We start from the raw sequence: 15,411 nt of genomic DNA, 5'->3' as shown, positions 1-15,411 counted from the left end.
CGTGCCTCATTCATTCACCTTTTGTTCTTCGGAGCCTTCGCTAATGATCAACAGACTTCACTACAAATAGCAACTACAAGACTACTGGTTCTACGATGTGGTGCAGCGGACTGTCCCTTCCTGCAGCTTCCCCTGGGCGTCTAGGCACGGATGCTCTAGCGCACAGCTGGCCATGGGACAAGCGGAAGTACGCCTTCCCCCCAGTGAGCCTCATTGCACAGACCCTGTGCAAGGTCAGGGAAGAGGAGCATCAAGTGTACTAGTTGCGCCATACTGGCCCAACCGGACTTGGTTCTCAGAGCTAATGCTCTTGATGACAGCTCCCCCCCGGCCGATTCCCCTGATGAAGGACCTGCTTTCCCAGGGGAAGGGCACGTTATGGCATCCCAGGCCAAACCTCTGGAACCTCCATGTCTGGCCCCTGGACGAGATGAGGAGATCCTGAGTGGCCTACCCCCTGCGGCGGTTAGGACCATCACTCAGGCTGGGGCCCTGGCCACTAGGCGGCTATATGCCTGTAAGTGGTGCCTCTTCTCATCCTGGTGCTGTTCTCGAAGAGAAAACCCGCGGAGTTGCTCGATTGGGAACGTGCTGTCCTTCCAGAGACTCGAGAGTAATCTCTCCCCTTCAACACTGAACGTGTATGTGGCCGCTATTGCCGCTCATCACGACCCAGTTGCTGTTAAGTCTCTAGGACAGCACAACCTGATCAATTGGTTCCTAAGGGGTGCGGGAAGGCACTGCCTCACCCGCGCTCCGTACCTTCTTGCGACCTTGATGTGGTCCTGGAGCCCCTCGGAGATGCCACTCTTTCTCACCTCATGATGAAGACGGCTCTCCGGATGGCGCTCAAGAGGGTAGCGGACCTAAAAGCATTCTCCGTGTCCACAGATTGCCTAGAACTCGGGCCCGGTGATTCTCACGCTATCCTGAGACCCCGGCCCGGCTACGTGCCCAAAGTTCCCACCACTCCCCCTACACCAGGTGGTGAACTTACAGGCGCTCCTCAGAACTAAGGTGAATGAATGAGGCACGCCGTCTCCCTTTTATACCTGGATATCCGGGGGCAGAACCCGGCATGCAAATTTCATTCGCCAATTTCATTGGCCTTTTCTAAGAAGTCGGAAGCGATTGGTTCTCAGGGACGAACCCCATCTGTCGGCTCGACACAACGTCGAGAGACCGACAGAAAGGGAACATCAGTTCCCTGATGGAGGGAACGAGACGTTGTGTCGAAACGACAGAATGGGGTTTGATCTTGAGAACCTATCATCTCTGATTGTGCTTTTTAAAGGCCAATGAAGTTGGCGACTGGCATGGCATGCCAGTCTCCACCCCGTACATACGGAAGATGGCGTGGAAGATAAAAGGAAGATGGCGTGCCCATTCATTCACCTTTGGGCTGAGGAACCTGAGAGGCATTCTTGGTTGCTGCAGCGGACAGCGAAGCGTTGTGGCAAGAAGGACACAACGTCTCGTTCCCTCCATCAGGGAACTGAGGTTACATACGTAACCAAGATGTTCCCTTTCTGTCGGTCTCTCGACATTGTGTTGAACCGACAGAATGGGGTTCCTATATGAAACGCCATGGCCCTGCACCACGTCACGAGTTCCAGCGGAGCGACACTGACTGGCCTGGGCTCCGCCCGGCTCGAAAGTGCTTAGTGATGGATGGAATACTTATACTTCATCCTGTGGAGCAAGTTGGGAAGCTGGAACAGCGCACTATCTCACCTGAGATGGGGAGAAGGCGCTTCGCAGGCGTACGCCCAGCCGGCCGTCGGTCTTACCTGGTGGAGGGAGAGAGGTTGCTCTGTAACCTTTCTTTAAGGAAGGACAGCACGACACTGATCGCACAACTCTGTGGGTCTTCCCTGTGGGAAGATCACCAAGATGGGAAGAGGCACCACTTGTAGTGGCTGGGGCTCTTGCCTGAGTGATCGTACTCACGACTGCGGGAGGCAGGTCACTCAGGATCTCCTCGCCCCATCCAGGAGCCAGACGTGGAGGTTCCAGAGGTCTGGTCTCGGGTGCCAGACCGTGCCCTTCCTCTGAGAGAGAAGGTCCTTCATCAGGGGAATCGGCCAGGGGGGAGTTGTTGTCAGAAGCATCAGCTCTGAGAACCAAGTCTGGTTGGGCCAGTAGGGCGCAACCAACAGAACTTGATGCTCCTCTTCCCTGACAGCTCACTGGGGGGGAAGGCATACTTCCACTTGTCCCGCGGCCAGCTGTGCACAAACGCATCCGTGCCGAGGGGGGCCTTGGTCAGGGAGTACCAAAGCGGACAATGGGAGGTGTCCAGGGAGGCAAACAGGTCCACCTACGCCTGCCCGAACTGCTCCCAAATGAGCTGGATGGCGCGGGGATGGAGTCGCCACTCTCCACAGAGCGTGACCTGCCGAGAGAGTGTGTTGGCTGTCTGGTTGAGGTCGCCCGGGATATGAGTGGTGCGCAGGGATTCCACCAGCTGCTGACTCCAGAGGAGGAGGCGCCAGGCGAGTTGCAACATCTGCAGCGAGCGAATGTCCCCCTGGTGGTTGACATATGCCACAGCAGCCATGATGTCCATGTAGAGCAGCACGTGCTTGCCTGGATGAGAGGAAGGAACCTCTTCAAAGCAAGCCAAGCAGCCATCAACTCTAGGCAATTTATATGCCACTGCAGGGGGGGTCCCGTCTAGCCCCCCGACACTGCATGCCCGTTGCACACAGCACCCCAGCCAAGCAGACCTCAGGCCTCAAGACCTGCCTAATCAGGACTCCAGACCGGAGAAAGCACATGTCTGTCCAAGGGGCTAGGGTGCGACGGCAGTGAGACGTGATGTGAATACGCCTTGTGCCGGTGTGCCACGCTCTCCAAGGAAGTCGACTCTGAAGCCAATGCTGAAGCAGTCACATATGCATCAACCCGAGCGGCACGACTGCCGTCGAGGACGCCATATACCCCAGCAGCCTCTGAAAAGGTTTCAGCGGGACCGCCGAGTGCTGCCTGACGAGGGTCAGACAGCGTAGCATTGACTGGGCACGCTCGGTGGTGAGGCGCGATGTCATGGTAACAGAGTCCAGTTCCATGCCGAGATAAGAGGTGCTCTGCACAAGGGAGAGCTTGCTCTTGTCCCAGTTGACCTGTAGGCCCAATCGGTCAAGGTGCCAGAGCACAAGGTCCCTGTGCGAACACAACAGATCTCACGAATGCGCCAAGATAAGCTAGTCGTTGAGGTAGTTGAGGATATGCACGCCCTGCTCCCTGAGGTACGTGCCCTTCAGGTCGATCGCCACAAACCAATCCTGATGTCGGATAGACGTCAGGATGCGCTTCTGCATCAACATTCTGAACGGGAGCCTGTGAAGGGTCTTGTTCAGAATGCGCAGATCCAGGATGGGGCGCAGCCCCCCCACCTTTCTTTTTGATGATGAAGTAGGGGCTGTAAAACCCCGAAGACATCTCGGCTAGAGGGACGGGCTTGATCGCCCCCTTCGCCAGAAGGGTGGCAACCTCGGCCCGAAGCATGGGAGCATTCTGGCTTCGCACCGAGGTGAACAGAATGCCCCGAAACTTGGGCGGGCGCCTGCCGAACTGGATTGCGTAGCCGAAACAGATTGTCCTCGCTAGCCACTGCGACAGGTTGGGGAGCTATGACCAGGCCCCCAGATACTGTGTCAGAGGAACTAGTGGGGAGATCTGCAACATAGTCCCCATGGGGGGAGGTTCTGTGGCTGGCAGCATGGCTGTCTCGCCAGGGACGGAGCCCTGGGGAGACGAGCGGGTCTGCTGACTTACCTGCCTTAAGTCTTCGCTGCACGAAGCACCATCGAGTGGAGATTGCTGAAGGCTGCGGTATTGGCATGACGCAACGTCGGGTTGAGGCTGCTGCATGCTGGAAACGACCAGGGAGAAAGGAAGCTCTCTTGGTGAGAAAGTGGGCGCCAGGCCCTGAAAAGGCTTGAGGTGGGACGAGGCAGGGATCGTCCCAGTGCAGCTCGATAGTGGTGGTGTGGCCGAAAAGGGGGCATTCCAGGTCTTCATGAGCTCTTCATGCACCTCCGGGAAAAAAGGTACCAGGACGGAACGCGGCTTGCCACCGAGCTCCATATCCAGGTACTAAGAATCCAGCCGTGAGCGCTGCGGGGAAGGCAGTGCGGTGCACTGCAACCCGAGGCGGCTCGGGAAAGCATGGCTGATATCTCCGCATCAGACTCGTCCTGGGCTTGACCGGCCGTAGCCGGGAGCTCCAGGGAATCCTCAGCGTCTGATGCCAGGAAGTCGCCATCCGATGCCATGATGGACACCTCGTACTCTGTACACTGATGCATAGATCCGCTATGGGACGGTCTACTGCAGCCCATCGGAGACAGGGTAGGTGAGCGTGACGGGGCATAGACAGTCCGCTGCATTTTCTGCGACGGATTAACATCCATGGGAATCCCCATATCACCACCGCCACTCGCCGCGGAATGGGAAGTAGACGATGTTGTGGCTGGGTCAAATAGAACACAGCCAACTGTGGCCGCAATACCTTGATCGACATGTCCTTGCAGTTCGGACATGCCGTATCCACGAACGCTACCTCAGCATGTTGGAGACCCAGACATGTGATACAGCTATCGTGCCTGTCAGGCTCGAGGACGAGCCAGCCACATCTAAGATTACAGCGGCGAGACATTATATTTTCAATGTGCAATGTGTACAGTCACTATTAACTGACAAAGATTTGAAATGATGTTAAAGGGAGCGAGGATATGCCATTTCACTTGTTTTACTTCCTCCGTCCTCCTGTCTTTTCCTCGCTCCCTTCCCTCGCATCCTGAAGGGGTGGAGCTATGACACGAGGAAAGGACATGAGGATGCACAATAAGAATTAAGAAGCACCCATAGTGAATCCACAGTTATGTAGCGATAACGTAATGTGTGCTCGTGCTTTAGTTCAGCCACGGTACACGTTTAGGAAGTTGCCTGTTTTCGGAAATAACCTACAGCTATATCTGTCTTTTATAAATATGATCAAACCAAAGACTCTTCAAAGATACGAAGTATGCAAATGCAATACTACTCTATAGGTACTCAAGATTAATTTGAGATTTTCAGAAACTTCATGTGTTACTTCCACTTTTATTCAAAGTCGAGAATTTTTCCATCTTATTAGAAATTGAGAGTTACATTAATCTTAATTTCAGTAGCGTACATTATCACGGACAAGACTCCTCAACATGACAAATGTGCTCATTCTGAAATCTAAATACAGACTGTACATGTTCTTAAAGTCACAAAGTTTTATTTCCACACATTTACACTTGTGCCATTACAAAAGTGTGCAACACTGACCTTAATGATTTCTATACGTCGCTAATCTGCCCGAAGTAAACATAAACACTGGAAAAAACATTAGAAGTAACAATTAAACATACTGTACATATAAACCAAAAACTAATCGTGCGCCTGCTATGCTGCAAAATGGGATATTTTAGATCGTTATTTTGACCGTAAGTCAATGACGCCCTCTGTCCGTTGGGCATACCAATATGGCAGCAGGATCACTTCTGGTGCCTTCACCTACTGTCGTTGGTTCTATGCACAATCCGGTCATTTATAAAGATCAGTGGGGACATGTCAATTTTGGAAAAAAAATTATATCAGCTTGTATGTTAATCTGTATACACACATGGTATGTACTGTCGTAGAAAAAATTAGGAGACCATTACAAATTCTCTTTTCAAATCAGGCTATTTCAGTGTTGAATTTCAACAAAACAAGACACATGAAAACTGATAAAAATCCAGGTTATCACATTTTTTTTTTACTTTTCCTAAATACATGCTATGTTCTCCATAAAAGTAATTGTGAACTTTTTTCTTTGCAGAATTTGTCTGAAAAACAAATGAGCATCTATTCTGTTATTTTGACCTGTTTCTCCAGTTTTCATTTTCTGCAAATAAATGCAAATAAACAATGTTTTTATGTGAAATTTGAGAGTAGTTCATTCTGTGAACTACTATTGTTACTAGTTCACATAATGAAACTAAAATGAACATTTTACTGAAAAAGAAACCTATATATATTCAGAATAACTGAAATGGAGCTTTGAAATGGTCTCTTAAATTTTCCGGCAGCTGTTGTCGAAAGTTGAGCCCCGAATGTATATTGTAAAGGATATGAAAGAGGTCGTTCTGAGTGAAATGAGAAAAGGGGGGCATTTTTGTCTGTTAGCACAAATCGATAGATTGTACATTTTGTGGCTGTCACAAACTGCCGTGAGACGGCTGGACAGTACAACAACATGAAACACGTTCAACAAGCCAACTTTTTCCAGTGTTACAGCTTCCTCTGTTACTCAAATTATTGCAAACTAAGTAGTGATTTATTTATAGTCAACGTAAATGCTTTGAGTATTCTGTATACAAATACAATTCAAATGCATAATTCAAAGAAACTTGTGAAAGGATCCATAATAAAATAGCATAGTTTCTTTTGTACATGCAGTAAACAAATTTGTGTTGTTTGTCTTAAGCTATAAAGGAAAGTCTTTAGCAGGCTGTTCTGATTGTAACCTGGGTGATATTTCCATTTCCATTTAGTTATTTAGCAGACACTTTTATCTAAAGCAACTTACAAATGAGGTAAACAATAGAAGAAATTGGAACAACATAAGGACAACAAAAAGAATAAGCGCAGTAAAACTGGTCTCATATAGCCTACCACAGTATACAAATCTAAGGTTTAAAAAAAAATACTTTTTTGATGGTCTGCTCGCACGTATCTTCTCTGGGTCTGTTCCACATTTGTGGAATGATCTGCCCAGCGGGTACATAAGTCTGTTTTAGCAAGTGAAGATATGGGGGTGCCGAACCAGTGGTGGTCTTGTAAGCCAAGAGCAGAGCTTTGAATCTGATGTGAGCGACTATAGGGAGCCAATGTAACTTAATGAAGAGAGGAGTTCGGTTCATTGAAGACCACTCTTGCCGCTGCTGTATATAACTGTAATGAAAGATCTGAAAGGTTGTCTATTTTCAAAGGCCTCTCAAATAGAATTGAACAAATAGAACAGTTTGGCAAATCACATTAAGGTAGCTGTAAAGGAACACCAATTTGTTTATTTTGCAATAGTCGTCTTAAACTCTTTTTCACCTCCTCTGTTCTCAAACAGTAAATAAGAGGATTAATCATGGGAGGCAACAAGCTATACAACATAATAATGACCAATCGTAAATCATTACTGAACTTTATACCAATGTTGTTAAACAAATAATTTAAACACCTGGGGAGGAAAAACAGAGCAATTATAATGAGCTGAGGGCTGCAGGTGGAGAAAGTCTTGAGTCTTCCTTGAGCACTCGATATACGCAGAACGGCCACAATTATGGCACAGTAAGAGAAAACAACTATAGCAAGTGAACCTAGCAGAATTATAAGGGCACTGACAAAAGCTGGAAACGTATACAGGGTTCTGTCAGTGCAAGCCAGTGATGTGATAGAAAAGTGATCACAGTAACATTGAACTATGGTGTTTTCTGCACAGTATGGGAGAGGATACGCTCGAATAACTACCATCAACGGGACTGCGCAAGACCAGACCCAAGCTATACAGCTCAGAATGAAAACATTTCTGTTTGACATAATAGTGTGATATCGAAGTGGATAACAAATGGCTGCATAGCGATCTATGGCCATTAATGCCAAAACATGTGAACTGACTGTGCCAAAATAATGCACAAAAAACATCTGAACAAAGCAGCCCAAAAATGAAATGCTTCCATCTTGAAACCAATATCTGCTGATTATTTTTGGTAATGTAGTGGTGCTGAAGAGTACATCACATACAGCCAGATTTAGAACAAAATAATATACAGGTTTCTGAAGGCTCTTAGACATTATAAGTAATGTAAAAAATACAGCATTTCCCACCATTGTACACACATAAACAAAGAACAGGACTGCTGACACGATGCCATAATATCGAGGCTGAAGTCCAGGGAAACCAACAATGACAAAATCCTTTATAAAGCTGACATTTCCAGTTGACATGATGACTGTAGGTCCTTAAAGAAAAACTTTGTATTTTCTGTATGTGGTAAACAAATTATTTAGTTTTAGACTATTACACAACCGGAGTAACAATTTGAATGAATTTGATATAATTTACTTATTTTAGATTACACTATGACAGGTAGTAAAAGCTGGGTAATGATAAAGATTGAATGAAAACAATCCTGGGACATGTGTTTCACATGGTTCTTCCTCCTCACATGCTGATTCACAATTTCTTTATGTGTGATATACTGTATATATAGTAAAGGACCTAACCTGAAACTGAACACGACGCAGGTACTTCAGGGACACTGGTCTGTCCCTGACTTGAAGTCAAGAAAGTGAACAGTAAAAAATAAGGTGCTTTTAATTGTGCCTTTTTGTTTTTTGTATTAGTTAAAAAATTAGTTTTGAGTATTAAGAGTATCTCAAGACAATTGAAAATAGATGTATTTTTTTAAATACCAGGACTCTCTAAATCAGAGTTTTTTAAAACTCTTGTCAGTCAAACACATTTGACCTAAATTATTTACTTGAAGTAGCCATTGAGGGGTTAAGTAAATGTTTCAGCAATATAATGGCACATTTGCATGTTTAACTTCAAAAACATTTGTTTTAAATCTGTTTTTATTAGTATTTTACATTTATGCATTTGACAGACGCTTTTATCCAAAGCGACTAACATTGCATTATACTCAGGCACGTGCAGAGGGGTAAGGCACACTTTGACGTATTATTATTTACAGTATCACTGTAACACTGGTAAAACAGGCTTAGGCCATGTTCAGACATTACTTCTTTTTTAACAAGAAAAAGTTGACAAAGGCACTTTTTTAGTAAAAAAATACAAATATCAGCAGAACGCCATGACTTCGGAGGCAGCCCAGAGAAACAGATAGACAGCGTAACAGAAGTCTATTTGAATTAGAAACAGAGTAGTGTTGTCAAAAGTACCGGTACTTCGGGTCCAAGTCGGTACCTAAAAATAAAAAAGTTGTCGGTACCTAATTTTCATAAGACCCGGTACCACCGACGTACCGGGTCAACCGGGTACTGATGCTCTGTCTGACAGGTTGTCAGTCGGAAACTTTTTATAGACGCAATAAGACGTGATGAGCGGATAAGCGCGGTTCCGTCCACAAGAGATGCGCGCAGAAATACTTCAGATTCAAGTCATATCACGAAGAAAACGAACAGAGTTTTGTGGTGAAACGAGGAAACATCCGGATTTAAGATAACAAGTTCAAGTAAGTTTCAAATTCTGTTCGCGTTTGCATTATGAATGTTGTAGCATATGTTAAATTTAAAGGTTACGTTACAATAAACCCTGTTTGCGTGTTAATTTGTTAGCGCCAATGCTAATCCAGTCAAGTGTCCTTATTAACCATTTAATGCTTTTATAACTGTAATGGGGTAAAATAAATGGGAGGAAAGGATGGAGTTTACAGTACCTATTTTATTTAAGCCTATCTGAAATCTATGTGCTAGAAAACTATCATACTAACTGTATGACTAGCAATGTGTATGTCTTGGATAGATAACTCTATAAGGTTTAAAAAGCCACATTTAAACTAAAGAAAAATATATCTGTTGCATTTATTATTTTAATATACAATTACCTTAATGTAAGTAATCTTGTGTAAATGCAGTATAAAAACGGAGGTTTGTTGTAATATTGCATATGCATGTTTGTTCAGTCAGTTGACTTACTGAAGTTTATTCTATTTGTCTTCTACAGCAGCAGACTGAGGAGGATGTTCATCAGCATCAGCAGAGAGCACACAACAGTTTCAGCAACAATTAACTTATACTTCATGTATACAAAATGGCATTGCTTTCTATACATTTATATTAACAATGAGCTTTATTAATAAAATTGTTTTAATTAGCATGTACTGGTGTTTTGCTTTGGTACCGAAATTGGTACCGAGAACCGTGGAATTTTACTGGTATTGGTACCGACTACTGAAATTTTGCTACCGTGACAACACTAAAACAGAGTACGTCTTGCAATAACTAATCACATATTTAAAAACTACAATACTTATTTCTCGCTAGAAATGCAATCAGAAGTTGCTGAAAGTGAAAATTAAACTTACATTTATACAAAACTATACTCCAACGGGCGTTTCGGCCGCCATTTTATTTTTTAGAGCTTGAGCCTTCTCGACCAATCACGTTCCTCGCATGTTGTTATAGAAACGACAGGTCTCTGTCATTGGTTTGCTGTGAAAAAGGAGCTTGACTTATTGCGTTTTTTCAGAAAAGTTGAACTTTTTTTCAACCTCAAAAGACGCTCTGAGCTGCAGAAAAAGACCCCGGCGCTAGCGTTTAAAAAAGCGCTCAGCACTTTCTTTGAAAACACGGTTTATTACATAGGATTATAATGTAAAACAGACGCTAGCAGCTTCTAAAAAGAAGTCAAGTCTGAACATGGCCTTATTCTGATTTTCTCATCCCCCGAATTATACTAATCAACGCTTTTTTTATTATCATTATCATTTAAAAAAAATGCAGAAGAGGGTTGGAACAGAATTATATTTTTAATATGACAAAACAATTTTTTCTACAACAGCAAAGACAGCAACATCCCCAGCAGCCCCCTCAACATCAGCTAAGATATTTGAAGGATTTCAGTAACTAGACAGATCTCATCCCCCATTGACTCCCATAGTATTTATTTTCCCTACCATGGCAGTAAATGGGGGATGAGATCTGTTTGGTTACTGACATTCTTCCAAATATCTTTTGTTGTGTTCAACAGAACAAAAACATTTACACAGGTTTGGAATAATCTGAGGGTGAGTAAATGATGACAGAATTTTCATTTTTGTGCGAACTATACCCTTTAAGGTCTTTGGACAACTTTATTCACTTAAGTTTCTAATCCCAGCATCATGGCATTTGCTGCTTTATCAATTACAGAAGCATCCATATTGATACACGTATCAGCAAGGAATGCATCGCTATATATAGTATTGATGTATTGATGTTTTGTGCCCAGCCATATTTAAAGCCTTGTTCCATGTGCCCCTTTTATACTTTGAGCACCTGCCCCTTTAAAAGTCTCTGCACGGCCCTGATTATACTATACATTTGTTTCTGAGTATGTGCAGTCCCTGGGATCGAACCCATGACCTTTACCATTGTTAAAAGGATCCCTGGGTATAGAGCGATGTATGGCTTAATATATGAACAATGGCATTGACTTTATAATTGTGAAATAAAAAAACAGTGTAACTGTCACAGTATTCATAAATTTTGAAAAAATATTTTTACTTGGAGGCCGCCATTTTTTGCGTCAGAATCCGTGATGTCAAATGGTTGCGGCCTAAACCTGTTCTCTTTCGTAACAGTGAAGCATACACGTTTTCCATATATAACAGTAAAATATGACACGTAAACATAAGATCAGATATACAAACACACAGGGACAGTAGGTGGCGGTATGTCCTCTTGACACAAGCCAGCCATAAAAGAAGAACGCGTTCAGTATTAGACGTCTGTTCAAGGCGAGCGTGCATTAAATCATAGCTTTAAACTACCGCCTTTGAGACATTTAAGACATCAGCATCCACCATAATCATATACTTTATACATGATAAACACAATAATAATGCTTGCGGTTTGGTTATTTATTCTGTATTAGCGCACACGTGAATATTAGCCCCCGTCAGCTAATGACCGAAGGAGAGAAGACAATAACGTTAGGCTATCAACATCAAAAAGTCAAAATCTGGATAAAATGCATTGTATAATGGCTAAAACATCGTGTATGTGATAAATTCGAAATGATTTTGGTTATTAATATGCATGTTTGTGTTGTTTCTGACAAACAATATTAAAATGTAGGAAAATACACCAAATAGCGTCTTTATTTTCTTTCTTTCTTCTTTTAGCATTATATAAAAGGAGGAGCGACAACAGAAAAGGACGAGAGAGAACCAGGCCTGGACTTTACGTTATGTTTTATTATGTGTGACGGGAGCTGCCGGCATTTTACTTTCGTTTTGTTGTTTGTTTATTTTATTAAAGTTTTGTTGTTCAACGTTTGCCGGTTCCCTCCTCCTTCTTCCTTGCTGTGAACATTGTTACACACACACACACATATATATATAGATTTAGATTACACTATGACAGGTAGTAAAAGCTGGGTAATGATAAAGATTGAATGAAAACAATCCTGGGACATGTGTTTCACATGGTTCTTCCTCCTCACATGCTGATTCACAATTTCTTTATGTGTGATATACTGTATATATAGTAAAGGACCTAACCTGAAACTGAACACGACGCAGGTACTTGGAACAACTTGAGGGTGAGGAACCACCAGGGGTTTGCAAACCCAGTTTATGGCAGTCTGCTGTCCATCAATCATTTAATAGAATGTATAATAAAATTGCCATTGCCTGTTTAGTGGGAAAATCTATCACCCAAGAGGAATATTTAATACACAGGAATACTGGACATCAGTCAGGCCAGTCACATTGGATTCATTGCATACTGCATATTGACAATACTATGCAACCCACTTATTAAAAAAGTAAAGGGTGCGAAATTAAGATGATTTTGCTATAACACAGAGGTGTTAAACTCTGGAGTTTCTGGAGGGCCAATGTCCTGACACACCTGAACCAGCTTATCAAGGTTTTCAAGATTAATAGAAACTTCCAGGCAGGTGTGTTTGATCAGATTTCAAGCTGAACTCTGCAGGAAAACGACCCTCCAGAACTGAGTTTGACACCTCTGCTTGTAAATTAACAACTTTTTTGTTTAAAGTCCCAGTGAAATAAAAAATTACAATGCCTGTTTTTTCATGAAATATTGCAGCGTTTATTGTGAATAGCTAAACAATGTGCATTCTCTTTTTAAAATACATGTGCCCACATAATCTTCAGTTAAAATCTGTCCATCTGACTGTAAAATCTGACTGTCCATCTCAAATGACGTATGTTAGATGGCTTTGGCGGAGCATCTGTTAACTCCTCCCCTTCAACTGTCAGTCAGTATTACTTCGTTACAAGTTATGTACAATAAAACGTTTCATTTTCAAAATATACATCCTGGCTTGTAATAGCAAAACATTATGACATGATATTGTACATACAGTAACATTATGACATCAGTAATATGAAGGGAATGAATGTTGTGCACTCACATTTGCTCTATATATTAGATTGCTTACAAAATAAATCAATACTATAAGCTTAGGACTTCTCAGTCTTTTAAGTAAGCTTTCCTTTTCATCGTTTGTTCTCTAAGTAACAGTAGGCCTATGTTTGACAAGAAAAGTTTTGTCATCTCCGAACTAAATAATAAAAGATAAAAATTATCACATATTTACAACCTTAAAATGTTAGTTTATTTTGCGTTGCATTTAGTTTTATAGCTACAGTTTATATTTTATACAGTAGTTGTCTTGTCAGTTAGATTAATCTTTTTGCAGGGATGAAAGTAAAATGTGGATAAAATGTGTAATCCCAGTAGTCTCAGTTTTATCACTTATCTTAATCATCTATCCACTGGGACTATTTGGAAGTCTCTAGACTAGTTATACCCTTTAATGGATTCATAAGACACCAGTTTAAATCAGTTTGAAGAAATACCCCAAATAGCCCAGGTCTCTACCCACATGCTGTACACATCAATAACGTATAATATCATTTATGCTTTTTAATTAATTACATTTAAAGTCGACAATGTAAAAACTATCATATGGCCTTTATAGTATGAAGCTATTGCATGAGATGATAACACCAGTTCATCTTGTATCACAGGTTTTAGGTGTTAGGTTTGTCAATCACTTTATTGTCCCTGTTCGTCTCTTAGTTGATCATATTGCAATATATGCACTGTATCTCTCTGGACCTTTACTGTGTAGTTGACATGAATGAGATCGTCATAACAACTGTCAGTAACATGAAAACAGTGCAGTGTCATTAAAAACAAGTCTCTCCCGAGAGTTAATTTGCTGCTTGTTTGCTACTTTGTTATTCTTTATCCCTATAGAGTCCTGAGCATTCAGACAGTAAACAGACCTTAACAATCACCGAGGACTTTATTAACAAAAGCTGGTGTATACACACACACATACTGTAACATATTGCTTTATTTGTGCCCTTTGATGGACAAGTAGTAAAGTTACAACTATGGATGTTTGAAGTTAAAGCTTTTTTAAAAAAGGTTTCTCATTCAGATTATGGCAATAATCTAATATTATAAGATGTATTTGATAAATGCATACAGTACATATATAACTTCCTATTTACATGTTCACACAATATTAGTTAAATTGGGCCTTACTAATACAGTATATATATAAGCACGTTATTTTATGCGCAATTGTTATTGTTAAATAAGTCAAATTTTACATGTTAAAGAATCAGAGTTTATTAGAGTAAAAGCAACCTGTGTGTGTGATATAAGATACAGTTAAACCGCAATGATGGAAAATAATGTTGAATAGGAAATAATAAAAGTAAATTAATTAAATGAATATACTATTTTTTGCCGCTGTCCTTCTGAATCCTCATATGTGAACCTGGATCACAAAACCAGTCTTAAGTAGCACGGGAACATTTTTAGTAATAGCCAAAAATACATTGTGTGGGTCAAAATTATCGATTTTTCTTTTATGCCAAAAATCATTAGGATATTAAGTAAAGATCATGTTCCATGAAGATATTTTGTAAATTTCCTACCGTAAATATATAAAAACTTTATTTTTGTGAGTGGATGGTCTGCCACAGTGCCCCTGATTAACAACTTCAAAGGCAATTTTCTCAATATTTAGATTTTTTTGCGCTCTCAGATTCCAGAGTTTTAAACGGTTGTATCTCAGCCAGATATTGTCCTATTCTAACAACTCATATATCAATAGAACGTTTATTTATTCAGCGTTCAGATTATGTAAAAATCTCAATTTCGAAAAATTGACCCATAAGACTGGTTTTGTTGTCCAGGGTCACATATGTCCAAATTCGCTGTTTTTCAAGAAATTGAAAAAAACGCTGTACTTTACTGTGTTGTCAAAATTGACAAGCACATTTCAATATTTTATATTGGTTAGGTATTTGCAAAACCCAGTGACAAACATAAAGGGAGTCTAATAATAATGATTTATGGCAAAACATAAAAATCAATCATTAGGTGTAGAAAGGCCCTTAATTCAAGTAGCAATGATGTAAGAGACAATGACCAAGATCAGATCAAATCAAATCAATATTAAATGATTTACTTTTTTATCTATTTTTAAGAAATTGTAGAGGCCTGAGATCTTTTTCAATTGACTGTATACCCTTTCATTTTTCTTTACAGGGAAGACTCTTGAGACTGTTCTAATCCCCATGAATATGTTTTATGGTCACAGAGGTGCTGCTTTCATTCAAG

At 41.8% G+C, this 15,411-nt stretch overlaps 1 protein-coding gene across 1 annotated transcript; it reads right to left on the bottom strand.

Moving 5' to 3' along the window:
• Positions 1-7,056: 7,056 nt before the first annotated feature.
• LOC130564474 (olfactory receptor 2A14-like) lies at positions 7,057-8,019 on the bottom strand. The gene has a single exon (XM_057350556.1). The coding sequence runs from the start codon at positions 8,017-8,019 to the stop codon at positions 7,057-7,059; it is 963 nt and encodes a 320-aa protein (XP_057206539.1).
• Positions 8,020-15,411: the final 7,392 nt, after the last annotated feature.

Source organism: Triplophysa rosa, linkage group LG14, assembly GCF_024868665.1.
Source record: "Triplophysa rosa linkage group LG14, Trosa_1v2, whole genome shotgun sequence".
Taxonomy (NCBI): domain Eukaryota; kingdom Metazoa; phylum Chordata; class Actinopteri; order Cypriniformes; family Nemacheilidae; genus Triplophysa; species Triplophysa rosa.
This window is presented reverse-complemented; position numbering and strand designations above follow the sequence as displayed.

What these genes read in the sequence shown, in the direction of transcription:
- LOC130564474 (XM_057350556.1), bottom strand. Translation starts at nt 8,019, where the DNA reads ATGTCAACTGGAAATGTCAGCTTTATAAAGGATTTTGTCATTGTTGGT.